Below are 24,586 nucleotides of genomic sequence, written 5' to 3'. Positions count from 1 at the left end.
AGCATCTCCTGTATGAGGAAAGGCCGAGTAACCTGGGGCTGTTCAGCTGGGGAAAAGAAGACTGAGGGGGGATTTATTAGTGTTCATAAATTTCTAAAGGGAGTTGGGAGGCAAACGGGCCCTTCTCAGTGGTAGCTATAGGGCAAGGAACAGTGGCCTAAAATCTGAACAGAGGAAGCTCCATACTGACATGTAGAAGATCATCTTCATGGCAGAGGTGGCAGAGCACTGGGACAGGCTGCCCGGAGAGGTGGAGGAGTCTCCACCATGGAGATATTCAATACCAACTGGATGCCCACCTGAGAGACCTGCTGTAGGGAACTTGCTTGGGCAGGGGCTTGGATTCCATGATCTCTTGAGGTCCTTTCCTACCCCTGCAATTCTGTGAAGCCAAACTGGTGAACGTTTTGTTTGAAATCTATGAGAATAATACGAAATGAGTACATAGCTGACAAAAAAGGAGCTGGCTCCAGTAGCCTGCGTGTGCCCTTTAGTTTTCAGTCCAGGGCTACGAAGGTGGTGAAGGGTCTGGAGGGCAAAAGGAGGGAGGAGCAGCTGAGGTCCCTTGGACTGCTCTGCCCAGAGAACAGGAGACTGAGGGGAGGCCTCATGTTGGTCTGCAGCTCCTCATGTTGGTCTGCAGCTCCTCATGTTGGTCTGCAGCTCCTCAAGTTGAGCTGCACCTTCCCCACTGCAGCCTACAGCCACAGGGCTGCTTCAGAGCTTTGACATCCATCGGCTGGAAGCACAGCAGCAGCTGCCCATGCTGCAAGGGCCAGCACAGTCCTATCTCTGTATCACTCTCTCAGTGACTTCTCTCTACTTTTTCTCTTCTTCCATCTTTGCCCTTACCACCTCTGATCCATCACCAGCCATCCAGCAACGGTTCATCTCACAGTTCACAACAGGTCTGCAATATTCACCACATAGAAGCATGCTGCTCATCTGATTCTGATTCCTTACAGCAGCAGAAATGGCAAATTGTCACTGAATGACAGCAAATCCAGGGTTTCATCCTACGTATGCAAGCTTCTCCACGGACACACGATACTGGGACTGGAGGAAAGGCAAAATGGCAACAGCTGTCACTTCAGCCTGAAGTTGGTATTTCCCTCAACTGCCACTTAAGACCAGGCAAAATCCATTTATCATGATTGTACTCAACCCCAGTGAGGCTGCTCCTCGAGTGCTGTGTTCAGATTTGAGCTCCTCACTGCAGGGAAGCCATGAAGGCCCTGGAGCATGTCCAGAGAAGGGCAGCAGAGCTGTGAAGGCTCTGGAGCACAGTGCTATGAGAATCAGCAGGGAGAGGAGGGTGATTCAGCCTGGAGCAGACAAAGCTCAGGGCAGATTTCACGGCCCTCTGCAGCTCTCTGAAAGGAGGTTAGAGTGAGACGGGGATCGGCCTCTGCTCACAGGCATCAGTGATAGGATTGGAAGCGATGGCCTCACGTCGGGAATTCAGGTTGGACATTTGGAACATTTCTTCTCAAAAAGAGTGGTGATGCAGTGGCACAGCTGCCCAGGGAAGCAGAGGAGTCACCGTCCCTGGAGGTGTTCAAGAACAGTGGAGATGGGGCACACGAGGACGTGGCCAGTGGGCATGGTGCGATGGCTTGGGGTTGGACGTGGGGATCTTGGAGGTCCTTTCCAACCTTAATGACTCTCTGTCTGCATCGCAGTGTAAGCCAAGGAAGCAGATACGTGTCCCAATGTGCTCCTCTGCCTCCCTTGGTCCCATCTGTGTTTCTACCTATGTGTCTCTGAGGAATACACTCAAGTAAGGACTGGCTCCATTCCCACCTATTTTCCATAGACCCTATAAAGCTATCTTTTAACAGAGTCTCCAGATCCTGCTAGCTTTTCCAAATCACAGTGAATAAACACCAACTATTGCAAAGAGACAAATGCTGCACTCGCGGGCAGGCTTACTCTTCCAGTAGCTGCCAGGGATATCACAGAATCACAGAAACACCAAGGTTGGAACAGACCTTCCAGATCATCCAGTCCAACCATCCCCCCATCACCAATAGTTCTCACTAAACCACGTCCCTCTACACAAAATCCAAACGTCCCTTGAACACCCCCAGGGTCGGTGACTCCACCACCTCCCTGGGCAGCCCATTGCAGTGCCTGGCCACTCTTTCAGAAAAGCAGTATTTCCTAACGTCCAGCCTAATCTGAACACTGCCAAAAAGATCTGGGACAGTCCATTAAGGGTTTTGACAGCTTGCTCCGAGCAGGGGCACAGCAGGCAGAGAGGCACCAAACTTGACTTTCACAGGTTTCCACTGGCACAGCATGGAGCTGCTGCGCTTCAGAGCTGCTGAAAGATCAAGTTGTTTCTCCAGGCATAACCAAAGCAGTTGGGTTTAAGGATGGTATTTTGAGAAGGCAGCAGTTTTCTGCATGCACAGACATCTTTTTATGGTACATACATTTGGAGGCAGGTATGTGTCTGATCCCTAGAGCTGCATGCCTTGAAGCTTTAAATGGGACTGCGACACAGAAAAGGCAAACGTACAACGAATACTTCCCATTTGTATTTGGATAGAAACACAGTGATGCATGCGTATCACAAAGAATCACGCCCTAACAGGAGCTAAAGAACCCATTAAACATCACCAGTATGAGAAATCCACCTAAAAAGCCAGAAGGGCTAAACAACGTGTGCCCAAGAGTCCCAACAAGTGGCCAAGACCTCCAATATGCTCACAGAGTTGTTACAAAACTCTGGAATGCTGAAATAGCATTTCTGTTGTGCTGCTGGATTGAAACTGCCATGGGATGATGCCTGCAATGACCTGACAGCCATCCCAGCACCGTTTCCAGAAGAGTAACTGAAGAACCAGTACGCATGCCTCTATCCAGGCAGACAGAAATAATACTCATGTCAAGCAGTTCAACACTTGGAATATCTCACTGCCATAACAGACAAAAAACACACCACCACTGTTATTCCATTCCTTGACCAGACACTGAACTTGGCTGACAGAGCAGCACAAATTTAATAAGCAGACGCTGGTAAAACTTGGTGCTTCTTGTCACACAAGCTGAGAACCAAGCACTGGCCACCAGCAAAGAACCACGAGGTAGGTGGGGATCCGCAGATCTTAACAGGCTTGATCTTATTCCAACTCCCCAACAGAAAATAATATTAACTGTTGTGTTTGAGGGGAGGCCAGGATGCTTCAGATATAGCAGGGGATGGGAGAGGTCAGAATTTTGGATCCTTTTTCACGCCATTAATGGCTTCAGAGGAAATGATTACTCAGAGATGAACAGGATTAACAGTCCAGAAATCCTAAATCACAGATTACAAGGACCTGGGGAAATAGTAAGGGCTCATCACGCCTTGCTAAAGACTCCAATTTGTCATCCCCAGAGGAAGACCTGCACGCTCACCATCAGAGGCCTCTCTACACAGACATCACTCAACTCTGTGTCTTTTTCCAGGAGCACCTCCACAAAACAGAGGTCCTCACAAAGTGACCCGCTGGGAGCCAAAGGCTCTGACTCACCAGGAGAGATTAGAAGAGCTAAATACGTCCTTGTGACTCGTGAGAACGCGTGGCCAGGCTGAAAATAACGATGAGCAAATGGAAGGTGAGAGAGCGCTGCGTGAGCTGGTGAGAAAAACCAAGCTAAAAATGAACAATGGAAAAAGGAACGTGGAGGAAAGGTCCTGCCCTGGCAAAGAAGCTGAGCTGAGGGTTTTCTGGCTGTGACGGTGCTCATTTGCCCTTTAAGATGGTTTGGTTACGGACAGCAGAGGTGCCCTGCAGTGCTACGTGCTCAGCTGGGCTCCCGCACACCCCTGGGGGAGGCCCCAGGACAGTGATCCAAATCTCAATAGTAAGCGAAATGACAGAAAGGATGCAATTTATTCAATATCCACATCGACGGTGGTTTTGGAACCACGCATAAAAAGCCCTCCAGGCACATACAGGTATGATCAGTTCATTCGTTAACGAATTCCAGAAATAAGGATTTAAGGAACTTCATCCTGGCCTGCATCAAAAACAGTGCTGCCAGCAGGAGCAGAGAGGTGATTGTGCCCCTGTATTCAGCTCTGGTGAGGCCGCACCTCGAGTGCTGTGTCCAGTTTTGGGCCCTCACTGCAAGAAAGATATTGAGGGCCTGGAACGTGTTCAAAGGAGGGCAACGAAATGGTGAGGGGTCTGGAACACAGGGCTGATGAGGAGAGGCTGAAGGAGCTGGGAATGTTCAGCCTGGAGAAGAGGAGCTCAGGGGAGACCTCATTGCTCTCTATGACTTCTGAAGGCAGGCTGCAGTGAGCTGGGGGTCGGCCTCTGCTCTCGTGTCATCAGTGATAGGAGCAGAGGGAACGGCTTCAAGCTGCGGCAGGGGAGATTCAGGCTGGACATGAGGAAGAATGAGGTGTCAGAAAGGGTGGGCAGCACTGCAATGGATGCCCAGGGAGGTGGGGGAGGCACCGAGCCTGGGGGTGTTGAAGGAAAGGCTGGATGCTGTGTTGAGGGACGTGGTTCAGTGGGAGCTGTTGGTGATGGGTGAGCGGTTGGACTGGGGAAGCTTTGAGGTCTTTTCCAACCTTGGTGATTCTATCATTCCATGATTCATCACAACAGGCACTGGGGTTTGCCGCAGCAACGGAAATGTCAGCAGTAAAATACGGATCCCAGATGGAACTGGGCTGGCTGCACCATGGCACAGAACAAGGCAGAGTCCTTCTGGAAATGAAAAAGTTCCACCTCCTGGACAAACCAAATCCTTACTGGACAAACACACAAAGTGTTGAAGCGTTTCTGGAACTAGAAATAGAACAAATGCCCAACACACGAATGTGCTGGGGATGCAGGTAGAGTGAGAGATGTTGAAATGCGTTCTCTTTTTTCCTCTCTTTAGCAGTAAGGCATTTTTGTTCCTACACGTAGGGACTCCTTTCGTGGTACAGTCATTCATTTGGTCTCATTCTGCCTGCAAAATCTCACCTTGAAACTCCTTTCAGTCCAATAGCCTCTCATTGCTTTCAGCATCCACTTCAGCCCATTGCTTAATAGCAAATTAAAAGATAAGGTACTGGAAAAATTTTGAGACTTGTCCACCATGTGTTCCACCGGTTGCCTCACACCAAGAACAGTGCTGCATTTCCATTACGTGCTGCTGAGGACAGACAGCACGTGGGGACAGATGGAAAAGGGGAGTCGACTCTTTGAAAGGATAGACAGTAGTGTGACAAGAAGAAATGGTTTGAAGCTGAGGGAGGGCAGATGGAGGTTGGATGTCAGGGGAAGTTCTGTGCTATGAGAGCGGTGAGGGGCTGGAACAGCTGCCCAGACAGGCTGTGATGCCCCGTCCATCCCTGGAGGTGTTCAAGGCCAGGTTGGATGGGGCCCTGGGCAGCCTGGGCTGCTGTGAAATGGGGAGGTTGGTGGCCCTGCTGTGGTGGGGGGTTGGAGCTTCATCATCCTTGGGGTCCCTTCCAACCTGGGCCATTCTGTGATGCTATGAAAACTACTGCTTCACTCACCATGAAGTACAGGAGCGGCACAAAGATCAAAACTCCCTGAGGACCCAATGCTAAATGCAGGAACAGAAGTGAGGTGGCTGCAGAGAGCTTTGGTTCATGGATGGGAAATGGAAGAAGAACTATGGAATATGGTGTACTGAAGTCGGATCACAATGCCGTATCATCCACAGCCAACAAAGGTAGAGAAGAACAGGTGTAGGAAAGGGCAGTGAGAAAGACATCGAAGGGAGAACTGATCTTAAAGCAGAACCTGGTTTCATCAAGCTCACGGACCAAAAGCTGGAGTTGTGACTGATGGCCACAAAAATACCAAAAGGACAAAGGAAGCAGAAAATACGCTTTACAGGATAAAATTTAATTAAAACAATGAATAAACAAACGCAAGTTTAGAGGGAAACGAAGCTTTCTAATCATACCAGAATAAGAAATCTGGAGAAGCTTTGCAGAGGCGAAACCTGAGCAGGAGGAAGTGACTGGCATTTAATAAAAAGTTGATGAAAGAGGGTACAGCATACGGTTACTGATCTGAAAGATGGGGCAGAGTGCACCCTCAGCAAGTTTACAGCCAACAGCGTGGGGGAGCAGGGGTACATCAGTGTCCTGCTGCCATCCTGGGGCTCTGGACAGGCTGAGAAATGGGCTGAAAGAAAATGATGGGATCCAACAAGGAGGAACAACCCCACAGCAGGATGTGCCTGGGGGACCCGGTTGGAAAAGGACGCGGGATCCTGGTAGGTCCCAGTCATGACGTGAGGCAGCGCTGAGATCCCACTGCCAGGGAGGCCGATGGTACAGCAGGACGTGATCCTGCCCTTCCATTCAGCAGTGCTGGGATCAGCGTGGGCTCCCAGGAATAATAAAGACCTGGAAACGGCTGGGAGAGTCCAACAGAGGGCTGCAAAGAAGATGAAGGGCCTGAAGTAGCTCTGCTTGGGAGCGAAGCTGAGGGAGCTGCATGGATGTGGTGCCCAGCACCTGGGTATCCCTGCCACAGCACATCTTGGGCCTGAAGGACCCTGAGGTCCCTGCCATCCTCAACCTGTGACTGTGGTGTGATTGCAGGAGACCCGACTGGAAGAAACCCTGCACGCCTCATCCTTAAATTTAGCTAATTGCTCCTGAATTGAACGCAGAGGGTTTTTTGGGGATGAAGTCTATTTTCCAGAAGTGCCAACCCATCACAGTTCTGCTTCATTTGGGTTCCCGGATCACATGCAGAGATTACATTCTCCATCACAAGGTCTAAAGCTACACTACAAGTTGTCTTTTTCTGATACTGACACAGTCAGAAAATGCTGTTCAGCTTGCAAATATGAACCAATGTTTAAAGATGTGCAAACGTGCTACTTATTTCTACAGAGGTCATTGACATTTGTTGCTTTGCTGGGCCTAAACAGTGAGACTTTTATCAGTTAAATACATTCTGTTTTGCTGTTCCAGAAAGGAAAATCAGATGGTTCTACTGCTTTTTGGCTTTGCTGTGTTGTTTTTGTTCTTTATTAGAGAACCAGAAAAGGAAAGTCCAGGAGGGAATACTCCCCCAGTGAGTGACAGACAGGCTGGTAACAGCAGACAAGGAGAAGGCTGAGATACTTCACAAATTTTAGCCTCTGCCTTCCCTGATAACTGCTCCCCATGCAGCCCTCAAACATTTGGTTGGGTAGGAAGAGATTGGGGAAGCAGCGTCTCTCCCTCTGTAAGCAAGAATCAGCTTTGTGACCACCTGAGGAACCTGAGCATCCACAAGTCTATGGGTCCTGGTGAACCAGAGTCCTATGGGAATTGGCTAACATGGTTACCAAGCCATTCTCTTCGACATTTCAAAACTCGTGGCAATCAGGTGAAGTCCCTGATGAGTGAAAAAACAGTTTCCATTTTTCAGAACTTGCAGTTCACATGGTGGGAGAATTGAATTTTCTACATAAGAACTTAAAGCATGATGGTGTCCTGACAGGTACAAGCAAACAAGAAGCTACAACACAGAGTTCCAAGTAGCAAAGGCAGCACTGCAGCAGTATCAGGAGAGGAGGGCTGTCCTGAGCAGTTCCCATAGGGTAAGGCTGCTCCAAGGAGATGACCTGACTTGCTCCTGGCTCCAGAGTGACATAAGAGCAGAGGAAGCTGACAGGATCTTTTCCACCTTCCACCAAAGGCCTCTAAACCTCTACGATCAGCCCAGCTTTCTCCTAGGACCCTTCCAACACAAGAAGGACACGGAGCTGCTGGAGTAGGTCCAGAGAAGGGCCAAAAGGTGATGACAGGGCTGAAGCACCTCCCATACGGGGACAGAGCTGGGGCTCTACAGCCTGGAGAAAAGAAAGCTCCAGAGAGATTTTCTAGCAGCCTTCCAGTACCTGAAGGAGCGTACAGAAAAGCTGGGGAGGGAGCAGACAAACACAAGGGAGAACACTGCTATTCCTGCAGACAGTGCAGCACCAAGCAGAACTCCAGACTCCCTTTGCACTGCAATCTTCCATTCTCACAGCAGCTCTTTTGAGACTATTTCTTAGAAAGTTCTCTGAAATCAAGCAAAATTCAGTTGCAAGCTCATGCCTTCAAAGAGCAGTTTGACACACTACTTCACACCTCCAGCAGCCTCTCTACGATTCAGAAAAGGCCTTTGCCATCTGTGTTGCAGACTGAACCAAAACACTGGGAATTGAGGCAGCAGTGGAACCCAAGCATCAGCCACTCCTGTGCTTCTACAAAATTATGTTTTCCTCTGTAGCAGAGTCTCGTTGGCCCTAACAGTCAAAGGAGCTCTGAGGTGCCAGCTGCATGCACAGCGCAGTGCTCCCTATCCCTGACAGTGCACTGCTGACTGAAGTCAGGTTCATGTCTCCAGCTCTGCTCTGATGAGGTCAGATCTTGACTCAGTATTAGGGTTCAGTATTAAGCCATAATCAAAACTCAGTATTTTCTTTTAAGAGTTGCATAAAAATAGACAAGGATTGGGATCGCAGCGCTGCGAGCTTACAACCATCTGCTCCCCAAAGCTAATCACAGAATTGTAGGGGTTGGAAGGGACCTCCAGAGATCATCATGTCCAACCCCCCTGCCAAAGCAGGTTCCCTACAGCAGGTCACACAGGTCGGCATCCAGGCAGGTCTGGAACATCTCCAGAGAAGGAGACTCCACCACCTCCCTGGGCTAATCTGTTGTGGGGCACCTTCAGCCCCCACCCACCTGGAGAATCTCCAGTATTTTGTCCTTGTGAGCTGCAGCACCACCTCACACCTTACGTGGCTCTGCACAGCAGATCTGCACCAAGAAGGAATGGCACTACGTGGACAGCAGAGCAACATGGGGCCTCTGATCAGCTGCCCTCCCCAGAGGTCTCCAAGAAATCCTGGGCAGTTCCATCAGATGCACGCAGAGCACAGGCAGGAGACAAAAGGAAGGGCAAGCAGTGTGCCTGCTGGTACGAGGCTGATGGCTCCTGGCTGTTGCACATGCAGTAACCTCCACATGTGGACCTTGAGGTCTGGCAGTGCTCAACGAGGAATGAGAGCAGTTCCCAAACGGAGGACCAGGAAGTGCCTGCACTGAGCTGCTGCCTCTTTACCTGTGACTGCAAGAAATGTAAATGTGTTTTTCGTTGACCTACAGCTAAGGAGATAAAAAAAACCTTTAGCACACACAAACAGTGCACCAGGTCGAGGCAGCTCCTGTTTCACTCGAAGCAGAAATGAAGTATCTGACATCTCCCTTCCAAAGCCTTCTTCCAAAACCAGGGAAGAACCCCCATCGCACACCTAAGGGAGGAGCAGAGAGGCACATTCATGGTCAGACAGGCCAGCAGCTCTAGAACTGAAGACACAGGTCTGGTGCCACTGTGCTGTCTCCAAGGGAAGCATCCTCCACGCAAGCAGTTTCTACTGCTTGCCTCCTGCCAGGGGCAGCATTCTGCCTCCAACAGCTCTCTGCGAATACTGCCTGCAGAGAACCACTGATAAAAGGGATTAAGCAAACCTGATGAAAACTTGTGTTAAAATAAAAAATTTTAAAAAAATCAGGAAAATAATCCTGGTCAGAGGATGAGCTAAGACAGCAAAACAGCATTTAAACCAGGGTGCAGAACACGACACATGACAGAGCACCTCCAGTGCCACCCACACCTTTCTGATGTCCCAAAGCACTGCACGAGAACACCTGGTGGGAGGTGTCCGTAGGGGCTGCCAAAGATGCAAGCATCATTAACTAACTCCAGTCCACCTCCTTCATGCAATGGCACAATGCCTTGAGATCCATTCTATGCCAGACCCCAAAGAGTCATCCCACTGCGCCCAGAAGATCCTGGAGCCCTCTGCTCTGCCTGGGCTACCATCAACTCCTGAATGCACATATACCATTTCTTCCACCTCCCTCAGTGCACAGCAAATAGGAACTGAGCCTTCCACCTGTGACCCCTCTGTTTTTTCACATTTCTCCCATCTCAGTCTGGATCTGCAGCAGCCATTCTCACCTCGGGGACAGAAAGGGAGGGAAAGGAGCAGGGAGAAGGAAAGCAGAGGAAGAAACAATCATGGTGTTGGTGATCGGTCAGGTCCAGAAGCCACTTGACCCCAATAGATCAGAGTTCCCCTACGACAAGGGGTGAGCCTGGGAAGCAAATCAAGCAGACGGAATGATTTTCGGCAGAGAGAGAACAGTGGGAGTGGTACAGACCTCTTCCTCCTCAATGCGAGCAGGTTCAATCAGCAGATTATTGGCTTGATCAAACGACACCCCCTGTTAGGACAGGAACCAGCAAAGAGGCATGCGGATTAGTGGAGCATCAACCAAACCCGCCACCACAACCACCACCACCCAACACAACGTAACACACAGACGCACACCGCTCTGCCAGGGCTGCCCGCCGAGCAGACCCTGCTCACACCGCTCCTCAGGGCCACCTCCCAGCGAGGATGGGGACAGGGCAGCTCCCCCGCTCACAGCGTGCAGCACGTCAGCACGGCCGGCTGCAGGCTGCCTCCTAAAGGCCTCACTTTGTCCGTGCCGAGGCGCCGAGGCTGTGGCCACCGAGTTCAAAGCTGAGCACCGTTAGCTGCCTTCACCCCCCCGTACAGAGCTGCAGGGTGGAGGAGAAGGATGGAACGACCCAGAAGAAATGGCTCGTGGTGCCACCTGGCGGCCCACGGAACCAGGCTGTCCCAAACCCAACTGCGCTGCTCCCACCCGTAAGGGAGACGCTTCTGGTGGGACAACGCACACAGGGATCCCACTCCCAAACGTGGGAAACGTGCTCCCAAATCCCAAATGCAGGAATGTCCCCTGAAAGAATGCTGTCCTGGTTTAAGGACCTTGCATCCTGCGTGCCCTGGTCTACCTCCTTCCTCACTGCACAAAACTCCATTGGGACACTGCTTCCCTACGTTACTATTTCTCTATCAGCTCAGGAGGAGAGCTCATATCTGGAGCAGGCATTCAGTCCAGCCCAAGAAAATGAGAACTGTGATTCCCAACAGAAGGCTGAGCTTGTAACAGAGACGACTTTTTCTGACAGGTACCAAACCTGTGGCCTCAATGCCTATGGAGGTTTTGCCAACTGCTCAGTGCTTCCTTAGTTTTGAGTCCCAGCTTGTAATGAGCCTTTGGGTCAGAGCATTTCCCCACCGTGGCAGGTGTGGATGCAGGGCACTCCGGCACTCAGCTTCACACGCTCTTGACAGCAGCAGCCACAGCGAGTTCTGACTCTGAAGAACTTCAGAGGCAGTAAAGGAAGCTGCATACCTCATCCCTAAGGAGCAAACATCACTCAGACAGCGAGGCAGAATGCACTGAGAGAAACATTCCTAAGCACAGACCCAAACCTGAGCACAGGAGCCTTCCCTGTGCAGTCTGAACTCCAGAATGGGGATGAAATGATCCCAACACCCTGGAGCACGCGCAGTAACAGCAAAAACAGGTTTTACTCCAGCATATCCTACCTACACCTCACCCATACGACTTGCTGGTGCCATACAATGTGATGGAGATCCACCTGCATCCCAACCTCTGCCTCCCAAGCACACCTCATAAAACCATCATCAGTTGCAGCAAGAAGCGCTCTGATCTCATACAGTGTCCCCTAGAAGTAAATCCCTGTCACTGCGAGCAGCTCCTCCCAGCAAGAATCTGTGTCCCTAACCAAACAACCATGGTGGGGGTTCATCTGAGCAGAGCCAAGCACCTCTCAACTCATCAGCCCCCAGCGTGACCAGAAAGGCCCACTGCCGTCCCACGTAAATGGGGAACTCCACAGCAGAAGCTCCCCCAAGTGCCACACACACTTCATCAGACCTCACCCGTGCTGGGGCAGGCACAGGGGAGCGCTAAGGAGAAGATGCTGCAACCTGCTCTCACAGCACAGGAAGAACTGTGGCGTAAAGGCAGTGGCAAGCAGCCTGAACCCAAGCTTGAGGTTAGGTCCATCCAGAGACACAGCTCATCATCCTATTGCAAACAAGGTGCAACAAGAGCAGGTGAGGGCACGGAAAGGAACGGAGGAACTGTCAGCAATAAGAGAACTGTTCTTGCAGCACAGATTGCAACATCACACATCACGGGCAGCGCGTGCTCACAGCACCAGAAGTCAGACACAACAGCGTGGCACAGCTCAGACAACTGACTGCAAAAGCCCCAGAATGAGCTTCAGCTCTCCCACCCTCAGCGCATCTCTACTGAAGTGCTGGAGCCCGCAGTGTTTTCACTGAGGCCACATCAACCCACTTGGCAGCTTGGAGCAGAAGGGAGCTCTGGCACCCTCCGGTCCTCTCCTCCCACAAGACCTTACCTTCACTGATGGCTGAGCAGACAAAGATCCGTTCTTCCTGTCATCCTCATCCCACGCTTCCTCCTCATCCTCAGGCTCCGCGTTGTTGTTGCAGCCGCCCAGTTCCTCCTCTTCTTTGGGGACTCCATCGGTATTCAGCCCCTGCAGGAGTGCTACCACTGCCTCTGGTTTGGGCAGCTTAGTTATCTTGAAGTGTTTCTTATAGTGGGGCGTATCCTTGCGGATGAGCCTCTGTTTCTCCACTGGGAACGGCCGCTCTTCATCTTCATCTTCATCCTCACTCCTTATCAGTGTGTCCTCAGCAAAGTGTACAGTGGGCTGCAATGGCAAAGGCCCAGAAAGGCTGTGAGCCTCAGATAACAGCCAGACATCTGCTCTCCCTCCAACACCAACACAGGCAGAGCCAGCACTTCACAGAATTGTAGGGGTTGGAAGGGACCTCCAGGGATCATCGTGTCCAACCCCCCTGCCAAAGCAGGTTCCCTACAGCAGGTCGCACTGCTTTCACACCACAGAAGATGCAGGAATACATCTTAGCTTCCCTCTAACTGCTGCTCCAACCCCCGCCCAATATCAGCACCTTCACCTGGACACATCTATCAGCTCCATGGGCACCCAAAACGGCACCCCTGATATTCCCACAGCTGCTGTCTGGCTCCCACGTATCCTTCCTAGTCCTCAATGAACCCAGCTACACCAGGGCCCCCAAATCTCTACCTGCAGTCACATGCCATGCCCTTTATTTGCCTTCAGCAACGCCCAAATCACACTCTGTACATCCATTCACCGTTTCCCCAGAATCTCTCAATCCTTCCAATCCTTAACTGGATCCCACTGCACTTCCCAGATTCCTACCTCATTGTATTCCACTTCCACATCTTCATCCTCCTGGGCAACCGCTTCCTTATGCTCTTCTTCAGCTCTTGGCTTGGCCTCCTTCTCCAGTTCCTGCATCTCCAGCACCTGCCCATTCGGCCGGCTCCTCTGCCTCTCCTCTCCCTGCTCCTCTGCCCTGCAGTCAGCAGAGACGGTGCTGTTGGACAGATGGGAGTCCTCGCTGCGGTTGGAGGTGGCACTCAGTCTCTTTTCCTGAGAAGATGACAGATTGTAAAAGTCAAGACAGAAGCCCAGGCAGGAAGTGGAGCATTGCAATGAGACTGCTGCAAAATGGAATATGCTCCACTGCCAACAGAGCTGGCTTTTTCTTCAGGCTGCCGTTTCACCCAGCTCCACCTGTGTCACCACTGATGCTGGCATCTACGGTCAGCATCACACCTGTGCAGCAATGCACCATCCCCCAGCACTCGGGTCCAGTCTTCATTCAGAAAATCAGTGACTTCCTCTCCCTGCGTTATGACAGAAGTAGCACACAGTCCTCCCCCTATGCCCTTCTCTGCGTCCTGGCTATGCCTCCCGCCCCATCTCAGTGGCCCCAGCTGAGCCAAGGTGGGTTCGAACCCATGGAATGCAGGCAGTCTGTCCTCAGCCTGTTAGAATCATAGAATCATAGAATCACCAAGGTTGGAAAAGACCTAAAAGATCATCCAGTCCAACCGTTCACCTATTCCCAACAGCTCCCACTAAACCATGTCCCTCAGCACAGCATCCAGCCTTTCCTTCAACACCCCCAGGCTCAGTGACTCCACCACCTCCCTGGGCATCCATTGCAGTGCCTGACCACCCTTTCTGAAAAGTAATACTTCCTCATGTCCAGCCTGAATCTCCCCTGCCGCAGCTTGAAACCATTCCCTCTGCTCCCATCACTGATGACACGAGAGAAGAGGCCGACCCCCAGCTCACTGCAGCCTCCCTTCAGGAAGTTATAGAGAGCAATGAGGTCTCCCCTGAGCCTCCTCTTCTCCAGGCTGAACATTCCCAGCTCCTTCAGCCTCTCCTCATCAGCCCTGTGTTCCAGACCCCTCACCATTTCGTTGCCCTCCTTTGAACACGTTCCAGGGCCTCAATGTCTTTCTTGCAGTGAGGGGCCCAAAACTGGACACAGCACTCGAGGTGCGGCCTCACCAGTGCTGAATACAGGGGCACAATCACCTCTCTGCTCCTGCTGGCAACGCTGTTTCTGATGCAGGCCAGGCTGCCATTGCCCTTCTTGGCCACCTGGGCACACTGCTGGCTCCTGTTCAGCCCAGCATCCATCCATACCCCCAGGTCCGTTTCCTCTACGCCGTCCTCCAGCCACACCGCCCCAAGCCTGCAGCGTCGCCTGGGGTTGTTGTAGCCCAAGTGCTGTTCCCACACTTCTCAAAGGTTTTTTCTGCCCAGCTTACAAACACAGCCTCCCCATTCCCCAGGTTGCTGCGTGTTCTCTGCAGTCGCCATTTCTCAGCAAACAGCATTCACCTCTGAGCTGGATGAATTCAGGTCTGTGCCAGGTTTTGCAGCACAGACCTCACTGCGCCGAACTTCGATCACTTTCTTCATCACCTTCAGTTCACTGGGATGAGGGGTTGCTCTGCGCTGTAAGCCCTACAGAAGGAGAACACAGAGCATGGGATTTCACAGTGAGAGCAGCCCTAAAAGTGGATCAGTTCAAACCACATGTTCTATCAGACCAGTGGAGTCCCGGCTGGATGTGACCCAAACGTCACACTGCAGGACCTGATTCCTCTGCCATTACTGTACAGCTGGGAAGAGGAAAGAAATGGGGGATGACATTCCAAGCAGCAGCAAAAAAATCATCTCTGTGCTGGAAGGACAGGTGCAAATATGTTTTATATGAAGGATCCAGATTAAGATAATCTCTCTTCACAAGACAAAAAAAAAAAGAGAAAATATTCTGCAAGAGATTTAAACCAATAAATATTTGCTGTAAGCTGAAACTTCTATCCTTCCCTTTGCGTCTGTAGCTAAAGGAAAATGATCTGCCATCCTTTTTGAGTCTGTCTGCAATGAAAACGCTGTGCTCACGCTTCCACAGGAAGGTTACAACCCTGCAGGAACTCCTTACCCGCCTCTCAGCTCCAGATTCATCCTCGTCATCTCCTTTGGGGTCATCCAGGAACTGAATGACACTGACTCTGTTTAAGTTCGTATCCGTCCAGCTCTCATCCACGCTGTTCTGCAGAAGGTTCTCTGGGGAGAAAGACAACAGAGTGGGAGCTACTCTCTGAACACGTAGAGTTGTGTGCTTGGACGAAAGACAGCTCTCAGCCTATCAGGACACTTCTATCAGCCCACAGCAGAGGGCTGTGATGCATCGGATGCACCTCCAGATCTTCTCACCTCTGTATGTGGCAGCTTCTACAGAACCCAGTGAAGAGTTCAGGCTCACATCTTAAGGACTAGAGGAAAAGGTCGGATGAAGGCACAGATCAGAAGCATTAACACAGTTACACTACTACAACAGGAAGCAAACCTCACAGATAATGCACTACCCAGTCAGTAGATACAGCAGATGATCTGCAGACAAGGCTGCAGCACTCTCATGCTTTTAGCAGCCTCTGCCTTGGAAAGTTGGCATCAGCCCATAGGAGTCAAAGTGTGCTGCAGCCACTGCAGTAACCAAGAACGGTGCAACCAGGCAGAGAGGTTTGTGGTCTCTCTTCTACGTCGCTTTCTGGACTGATGTACACAGCACTGCTGGAAGCGTTCACAGCACAGAATCATAGAATTGCTCAGGTTGGAAAGACCTTAAAGGTCATTGAGTCCAACCCAGCCATCCTACCCCAACTCTTACAGCCCTCTGCTAAATCGCGGCCCTGAGCACCACATCCAATGGCTGTTAAACACAGCCAGGGATGGGGACCCAACCGCCTCCCTGGGCAGCCATTGCAGTGCTGAACAGCCCTTCCTGTAGAGAAGTTCCTCCTGAGATCCATGCTAAACCTCCCCTGGCACAACTTGAGGCCATTTCCCCTCGTCCCGTCACCAGTGAGAAGAGAGCAGCCCTGCTCTGCTGCAATCCCCTTCCAGGTACTGGAAGAGAGCCATCAGGTCTCCCCTCAGCCTCCTTTCCCCCCAGACTAAACAGCCCCAGCTCCTTCAGTTTTTCCCCACAGTCTCTTACCTAGGCTAGGAGAGGGCTGCTGGGGAAGCAGGTAGCACGTGAGAACTTTTTCTCCCGTCTTTTCATCATCCTCTGTCTGGAATTTCAGCATGGGCTGGGATTGGTTTTCTGCCAGCCACAAGGCTTTCAGGTTAAGATTTGTCAAAGCAAAGGGCAAATTCTGGAGCCTGCAAGAGAAAGAAGGGTGGTTAAACATACTGGTAACGATGACACTTCCACTCAGCTCCAGCCTGCATCAGATAAGGACAGAGGGACTGCAGGTCCACCACTTCTGTATGCACAGAAGCAACGATTCATGCTGCACGTGGCTCTGCCACAACCACACTGCTGCATCAACTGCAGGCCTGCACTGCAAACAACTGTTTGCCCACAGGTGCCCACGGACAATTCAGACACCCGCAGCCTTTCACCCTCCTGCTGACCTGTTTCCTGCCACGTCCAGGACGTGCAGCTCGGTGGTGTTGGCGAGCTCTGCTGGCAGCAGGGCCAGGCGGTTGTCTCGCAGAGACAGGACGTTCAGGTTGGCACAGCCCCCGATCTCAGCCGGAAGGGACGTCAAACGGTTCCGATCCACGTTCAGGTTTGTCAGCTTGGTTAGCTTCCCAAGGGATTTGGGTAAGGCCTAAGAGGGACACAATTCAGTGGCTAATAAAGGACAGCAGAACGGGTATAGAGCCTTCTTGACAAAGAAAAGAACTGCCTTCTGTCCTAACGAGATTCCAGCAATTCCCACTACAGCTTCAGGACAGGTTCTCCCTCAGGTTCACAGCCTGTTCCATGCCCACTATTTATCCCGGGATGGCTGCTGGTATACTTACTGTCAGCATGTTCTCTGTCAGGATGAGTTCTGATAGGTTTTCACAGTCCCCAATTGACTCCGTCACCTCTGTCAGCCGATTCTGATCCACCTTGAGGATGGAGAGCTGCTTCAGCTGACCTGCTCGGAGCAACAAGCAAATGTGAACTAAGCCACAGAGAGCTACGCTGTCCTATGATCATCTGCCCTAAATACCTCCCAAGAGGGATTTCCTAACCCAAGAACATAGGCTCTTCCTCCCAACCAGACTTTTTCCACAGATTTCACCCATGCATCCTTCCAGAACTTGAAGGGACCTGATAAGCAGGAGGGAAACTGACTTTCTACGCATGCAGAGTGTGACAGAAAGAGAAGAAATTGCTTTAAACTAAAAGAAGGGAAGTTTAGGCCAGTGTTAGGAAGAAATCCTTTACCTAAAAGTGATGAGACCCTGGCACTGCTGCTCAGAGAGGCGCAGGTGCCCCATCCCTGCAGCTTCTCAAAGCCATGAATGGGGCCCTGGGCAGCCTGACCTGGTGGGGGACAACCAGCCCACAGCACAGGGTGGGAACTGATGAGCTCTGAGTTTACTTCAACCTAAACCATTCTAGGATGTGATTCTACAACACAGATCAAGAACCCGAACACAGCCTGCACAGTTCTGCTCAGCAGCACCATCTACTACTTCTGCACTCTCCCAGCGACCGCATCCATCAGGCCCAAACGCTCTGCTGGGCACAGCCGTGCCTGAAGCCTCCCCAAAGGAGGAGTCCAGCCCCGCTTCCCATCCCAATACTCACCGATCCCATCTGGAATGCACTCCAGCAGGTTCTGTGACAGCAGCAGGTCCGTCAGTGCTACCAGCCCACTGACCTCGTTGGGCAGCTGCTCCAGCTTGTTCTCCGACACATCCAGGCAGACCAAACGGCGGAGATTGCCCAGCTCCTAGGATCGGAAAGGAGACCCTGTGGCTCAAAGCAGCAGCACAGGAAGGGAGCGGAGCGGTGAGGCAGTGAACAGGTACTCACCGGAGGCAGAGCAGAGAGCTGGTTGCGGTCCAACCACAGCTCACGCAGGTTTGGCAGCGCTCCCAGGGTATCCGGCTGTAACACAGCGTGACAGTATGGCGTCAGTCCTCCCAGGAGGAGAAGTTGCTCTATGATCCTCCAAATCCCACCAAGCCTCTGCAAAGCTTGGCACTCTTGCTGTTTTCACATCTCCTAAACCATATATCCAAACTCTTTGCGTCAGCACGCAGCAATCTGTTTGGGAATGTCTGGGCTGCCATACTGGCTGCAAAGCTCCAGCAAGAAACACAGGACACACCAGCAAAGACCTCCCAGCAGCGGGCAAGACAAGAGGCAAACAGCGACCTGGAGGGGCTTTCTGCCAAAAAGCCTTCCAGGCATTAAAGGCAGAATTCAAGAACAACTTAATCTGCAGCTGCAAAACGAAAAAATATCACTGGGTTTTCCCCAAAGTCAAAGGAGAGCTGGGTTTCAGGACTGAGCACTGGCTCCCAGCATGTCTAGGCTTTCAGCACTCCATGGAGACACCCCTGTCTGAGGGCACACACCGTGCGCTGGGCTGACACTGCTGCCAGGAGTAATGTAGGATGGTCCTTCTGGCTGAGAAATTAAAACAGAAAGGGGAAAGATAAAGTTGGCCCAGCAGCAATGAAAAGGAACGACAGTGCAGCACAGAAGTGGAAGGAAGTATCAGACAGAACCTCCTTGGGAAGGAAAATCCTTTGGCAGCTGCATAGCAAGAGAGAACATCTCAGAGCAGGAGGACTTGGAAAAAGCAGAACGAGGTGTGCATGAGAACAGGAGGAAGGGCCAACGTAGCAAAGGAAAATTAAGCTGGGAGCAATGATTGGGCAGAGCCTTCCATACAGCCTGAGGGTCCGTTTCTGTGCACTTCAGACAAAAGCCCGCTCACAAGCACAAAGGTACAGGTGCTGCCCCCTCCCACCCATGCTCCTTCCCACCACCCCTCACCTACCAGGACTTCCAGGTCATTGCCACCAAGATCCAACTGCTCTAACTTGACAAGGAATGAGAGTGAACTGCAAAACACGGGGAGTAGAAATGAGAGGAGGGAAAGGAAGAAAGGACAGAGGGTTAAGCATCATCTCAAAAAAATCACACCATTCCGAATAATTCCTAAACCTGATGGAGCACTGATCCCACCCCTTCCGTAGTCTGGGCCAACCAATTTAGGGACACTGATACCTTCCTGCCATCAGAAAGTCTGCACAGGGAACTGCATTCAGCAGCATCGGCAGCTCCAAAGTAGGCAGTTTCCACTGTCACCCATCTGCCCTCTCCTCCTCCCACCACAAAGCATCACCTGAGCAAAAACATGATAGTCCACGGGCCACACCTCAACACTGCTGCCCATTTTGTCGCAAGGAGGGGATCACAGAGCAACAAACCATGGGAAACAGCAGAGGACCACACGTATCCAGGAGACAAGGGAAGCAGAGCTGCAGGGAGAGGCAAGAATGAAAAACTGGGCAGCCCTGAACTGCACAATGGGACGCCACGCTGCCTCAGCAGAGGCTGAGACACACAGACAAGGAGATCACCAGGCAAGATGCTGCAAGAAGCCTGCAAGGAACCACAGTCAGTCAACAGCAGCGGCCCAAAGAATGCACAGACTGCACCCAAAACACACTGCTGATATCGAAGGCAACCCCACAACAGCACTCAGTTCTTCTGACGTGGCCCAGGTGCTCTCAGTTCAGTCCTACCCATCAGCTCCAACAACTACTCCCTTAAACAGGGCTTGCTGGCTCTTGCTTTACAGCGAGGCACAAATCCCATTTAAACCCTGCCTACGCTCCACAGTGAGAGACTTCAGACCTCTTTATTATCTCCATAAGGGACTGTCCTCATAAGGAAGCCACTGCATTAGTCTGTCAGCACAGCTCTGCATCTCAGCAGCTCCCACACTGAGGTACTGGAGGCAGTAAGAAGTCTGGCCTGCTGGACACAGGCAGTAAAATAAGGGCACTACATGGGAAGAGCGAGTTCTTGTATTTTGCAGCGGTGGATTTGGAGATATTAACTCAAGCAAAGGTTTATCAGTTACACTGCCAGAAGGATTCTGCTGGATAACAGCATCTCATTACAGAATCACAGAGCAACCCAAGCTGGAAGGGACCCATAAGGATCATCACATCCAGTGCCTGCTATAACTGTACATTTGCTCTTCGACCTCTCTAAGTATGAAGCAGCCCTGACTCTTCCTCAGCACCTTCACAGTTTGGTTTCCAAAACAGGGCCGGGTGAACCACGGGATTCAAACTGATGTGAGGTCCTATGAGATACATCAGTACAGAGCCCCCCTCACCATTCCATGAGAGCACAGCAATACAAACCACGCTTCCAAGTGACTGGCAGGATGTCCCCACCACGTGGGAGAGATGAGGAGCAGCAGTAGCTGTACAGCATGGACCGAAGGCCAGCCCATGAATTCACACTTGGACAAGTTAAGGTCGCTGCATGTTGGAAGAGCAATAAAAACCAGAAGGGTGCTGGACTTGTTTAAAGTCATTCCTGGGCACAGTTTGTAGCCAGACTAAGTGCAGATCTCATATTTGACAAATAGATCTGACACAAATTGCCTTGGCCTTTAGGATACTGGCTTTGGACATGATCCTTTCAATGGTGGAACATGCAAAGAAGATGGAACTGTGCTGCAGAATGAGCACGCAGACCGTATTTAATGCTCAGAGAAAAATCCCCAAACTCAGAGCGTGTTACGAGGGAACTCAGGGAACCGAAGGAACATGGGGGCACTCGAGATTTCCCAGAAAACATTTGGGTTTTTGTCACAGACTGAATTCTCAAAATCTGCACGCTTCCTGGTGTCTCTAGATAGTGAAAAGCCACTGGGATCATTCTTCATCGCAGCTTGGAAGCCCAGCTCTGGATGCAGCTACTGGACCTCTCTTCTCATGCAGTTTATCACATGGTAGCCTCTGCCTGCAGGAACACTGAACTCATCCAAAGACAGCAGTGGGCATCACCTCCAGATCCGAACTCATCCAGCTTCAGCTCTTGCCTTCACTGTTCTGGCTCTATTCCACACAGGCTCACCTCAGCTGGAGATATTACGAGGACACGACCTTCCTGCAGCAGGGCTTCAGCGTCAGCTTCTGTGCACAGAAGGTCTTTGGGACTTTGGGATCAGGATGAGATGACAGAGTTAATTTGAACTAAGCTTCTATCACTGTGTGCTCACCAGGCACGACGGCTGGGAGCTGCTCAGTGCAGAATCAGCTCTGTTTTGGAAAGGACTGTCTAAACGGCCTCAGCTGATTCTACAGGTAGCTATAGCTGATGCCATGCAAACCCTGTGCCTGCAGATCTCACAGGAAAACAACTACCAGGAAGAGCATGCGTGAGTCACAGCAGCGTCCTGCAGAGGGGGAGGCACAGCTGTCACAGAAGCAGCAGACTAAAACTCCAAATACTTGCAGTACTTGTCTCAATGGAAGCTTCTTTTGCCCTCTTAAAACAAAATAGGAGAATGTAGAAGAAAACACAGGCAGCCAGACTGAATACTTGCCACGAACAGTAAGGATGCTAAGGAAGGGAGACAGTACAGCCACTGAAGACGGAGCGTGGCCACAAAACTCACTGCTATTCAAAAAAAGTCAGGTGGAATCCCTTCTGACATACAGGAGTCAGAAGTCAGCTGGATGAACAGGCAGGCAGAATACAAGCTGACAGAGCTGACTGAGATGCAGCAGACACTTTGTATGGGGCTTCAAAGCAGAGCTCTTCCAACACCCGCGTCAGAACACTTTTCTCCTCTTTTTCCAAAACAATCATCTTTTGTTCTACCTGAGGAGGAATAAGGATCCTCACAGAACCCTGTCTGCTCAAAAATCAGACTTGACACAGCATCTTCCCCTGCTCTAGAGCCCTGTGCCATTTCTCTCCCTCCTCACGGCAATTTAGAGACTTGCAGCAAGATGCAGCTGACCTAACCAAAGCTTCCAGCTCTCCCAAGCAAAATGACAGATTCTTTACTACAAGTCCACAACGGATCAGGAGGAGTGATGGGGCAGGAGACCTCTGAAGCCACGTGACACTCACGTTGGTAGAGTCTTTAGCAGGTTCTCCCGTAGCTCCAGAGTCACCAGGTTTGCCAGACTGCAAGAGAAAAGGGAAATGAGAAGGCCAGATTCACTGAAAGGACAGAAATACAAGAAGATACTCATATCCCTTCCCTTGAGACAGCCCCCAGTGGCTTGCACAAGTGCATGGATCATTTCATCATCACAGGACAGAGCACATCTGTTTGGAAAGGGGCAAACGGGCACGCATAAAGGGAGAGGGAGGACTTGGGAGGCCAGGATTTACTCCTTGCCTCTGCCATTGACTGTAGGTAGTATAAGCAGCTGGGATCCAGGAAAGGAACCTTCTCACAGGCTGCCTTTCACAATAAGGAGAATACCCAGAGGTGCAGTACGTCCAGGAGAGCAGCACTCTGTAGCTGCAGGGCACAAGTGAGCATGGTGCCCCGCTCCCACCTTCCCCTCCTTGCTGAGGAGCAGAGCCACACTCACTTCCCGATGTCGTTGGGGAGGCTCTGAAGTGAAACATCGTTCAGGGCCAAGTGGCCCAGGCTGCGCAGCTGCGTGAAACCCTCAGGAAGCCTGTGAAGAGACAACAGAACAAAACACCATCAGTGCTGAGCACAAACCCAGTGCTGAGCTCTCTGCTCACATTCCCGGCAGCCAGTCCCACCCCAACTGGTATAGCAGGTGTGAAAGGGAGAAGCAGGAACCAGCCCTGACCCAGGACGTGCTCCGTTTCCAAGATGCCATCACTCCCTTGCACCAAAGTTGCTGCACGTCCGAGTGACAAACACGTCTCTCAAGTATTTAAGCACGAACCCCAAACTGTGCCAGGTCATTCACCAAAACTTGAAAGGAGGGAGGGTGAGCTACCAACCCAAATACTCAGCAATGGATACTGCTGCACTCCCCAGAATCAGGCAGTATTACCAAAAGAGTTTTGAGGTATCATAGAGGAAGGAAAGACCCTGAAGAGCAGAAATCCTTTCCTGTTCATAGGCTGTTCCTGGAGCAAACGACACATGTCTTACAACTCCGAGCCACAGAAAGTGACAAATCATTGCAGGGTTAGAAGTGCCTGTGGTACTACATGTCACACCTGTGCTTGGAGATCCCCAGCGACTGAAAAGCTTCTGCCCTTCTGCCAGTGTTTGGCACCACCAGAGGGAAGCAGAGTTAAATCTATTCAAATGTGAAACGGGAAGCAGCTGCCCAGCAGTATGAAGAGCAGTGGGCATGGGGAGACAGACTGGCACTTATCTCCAGGGCTCCAGCAGACAACAAGCCACGGCATTCAGTGCCTGGAAGCGTGGCTCCTCAAGGCAGAAAAGCCAAAACTTCGCAAGACAGCCAGAATAGAGGCAAGTAGAGCCAGAATACTGTAGAGAAGGCAAAGTTCTTGGGCATAGTTCTGGCCACTGTAATACCAAAACAACCCAACAATTTCATCCTAAGCTATAAACAAAGCCAAGAGCAAAAAGGTCCAAGAGATAACGAATGACAACATGCAGCCTTCCTACCAGTTCTCTGTAATCCTATCAGCCCTCACCCACTCTGCTTTGTGCAGCACAGCGAAGGAGGAAGAGAGGAACCAACCTATGCTAGGAGGACAGAAGTCCTTGCCACCCACAGCAGTGGCATCGACATGAACAAAGCCTCAGGAACCAAGCCACAGGCCCTGCAGAAGAAGGAACTGGCACCAGCTCTTCCCTATGCTGAATGTCCCATGTGTCATGGAGCAGACAAGCAAAGGTCTTGGCAAAGGGAAGACGATTGCGAGACGCAGACCAGAAAAAGGATGGAGAACTTCAGCTCTCATTCCCAGCTGCACAAAGGGGCTGCAATGCACCCTCCTACCTGGAAAGGGGATTCCCACTGAAGTCTGCGATCTCCAAGGATTTGCAGAATTTGATGCTTTCTGGAATTTCTGGAATGTCTAGGGGAAACAAAAGACGTGAAAGAAACAGAGGCCCGGAAAGAGTCTATTGTGTAGAAAACAGGACACCTGGTACCAGTGACAGCCTGAGACACAGCAAGACAAGTGAATGTTGATATGTTCACAGCTCCAGCCCCACGATGGACCACTCTGCAGCACTGCGAAAGGGAAATGCCTCTTTCAGAGCAGAAGTGCAGAGATGTGGTGCCGAGGGGCACGGAGCCGGCCTTACCATTGCGGGAGATGTCCAGTTCCACCAGCTGCATGAAGTTGGCCACCTCGGGGGGAAGTCTCTGGATCTCATTGTCACTCAGGCCCAGTTTACGGAGGTTCAAAAGCCTAAAGAAAGGCTGGGGCAGAAAGAGAACAGAAACGGGTCAGCGACTCTCTGTGAGCAATTCTCACCTCAGGGCAAACCCCAGTTCCCATCATCTCCTCTCAGCGCCCT

At 51.3% G+C, this 24,586-nt stretch overlaps 1 protein-coding gene across 1 annotated transcript in view; it reads right to left on the bottom strand.

Moving 5' to 3' along the window:
• SCRIB (scribble planar cell polarity protein) overlaps positions 1 to 24,586 on the bottom strand; it is a gene marked incomplete at both ends in the record, with an annotated part of 101,818 nt that overhangs the window by 60,915 nt on the left and 16,317 nt on the right. The window contains 15 exons of the mRNA XM_079533726.1: positions 10,181 to 10,243; positions 12,288 to 12,605; positions 13,143 to 13,376; positions 14,646 to 14,771; positions 15,253 to 15,377; positions 16,312 to 16,478; positions 16,734 to 16,933; positions 17,130 to 17,248; positions 17,908 to 18,052; positions 18,136 to 18,210; positions 19,112 to 19,175; positions 22,219 to 22,275; positions 22,692 to 22,781; positions 24,060 to 24,138; positions 24,371 to 24,488. Of these exons, the coding sequence (XP_079389852.1) occupies positions 10,181 to 10,243; positions 12,288 to 12,605; positions 13,143 to 13,376; positions 14,646 to 14,771; positions 15,253 to 15,377; positions 16,312 to 16,478; positions 16,734 to 16,933; positions 17,130 to 17,248; positions 17,908 to 18,052; positions 18,136 to 18,210; positions 19,112 to 19,175; positions 22,219 to 22,275; positions 22,692 to 22,781; positions 24,060 to 24,138; positions 24,371 to 24,488 (1,980 nt within the window). The remainder of the gene's footprint in view (positions 1 to 10,180; positions 10,244 to 12,287; positions 12,606 to 13,142; positions 13,377 to 14,645; positions 14,772 to 15,252; positions 15,378 to 16,311; positions 16,479 to 16,733; positions 16,934 to 17,129; positions 17,249 to 17,907; positions 18,053 to 18,135; positions 18,211 to 19,111; positions 19,176 to 22,218; positions 22,276 to 22,691; positions 22,782 to 24,059; positions 24,139 to 24,370; positions 24,489 to 24,586) is intronic.

This window comes from Tetrao urogallus (assembly GCF_951394365.1).
Source record: "Tetrao urogallus genome assembly, chromosome: 3".
Classification (NCBI taxonomy): Eukaryota; Metazoa; Chordata; class Aves; order Galliformes; family Phasianidae; genus Tetrao; species Tetrao urogallus.
The sequence above is the reverse complement of the archived record's forward strand: the minus strand, read 5'-3'. Positions and strand labels throughout refer to the sequence as shown.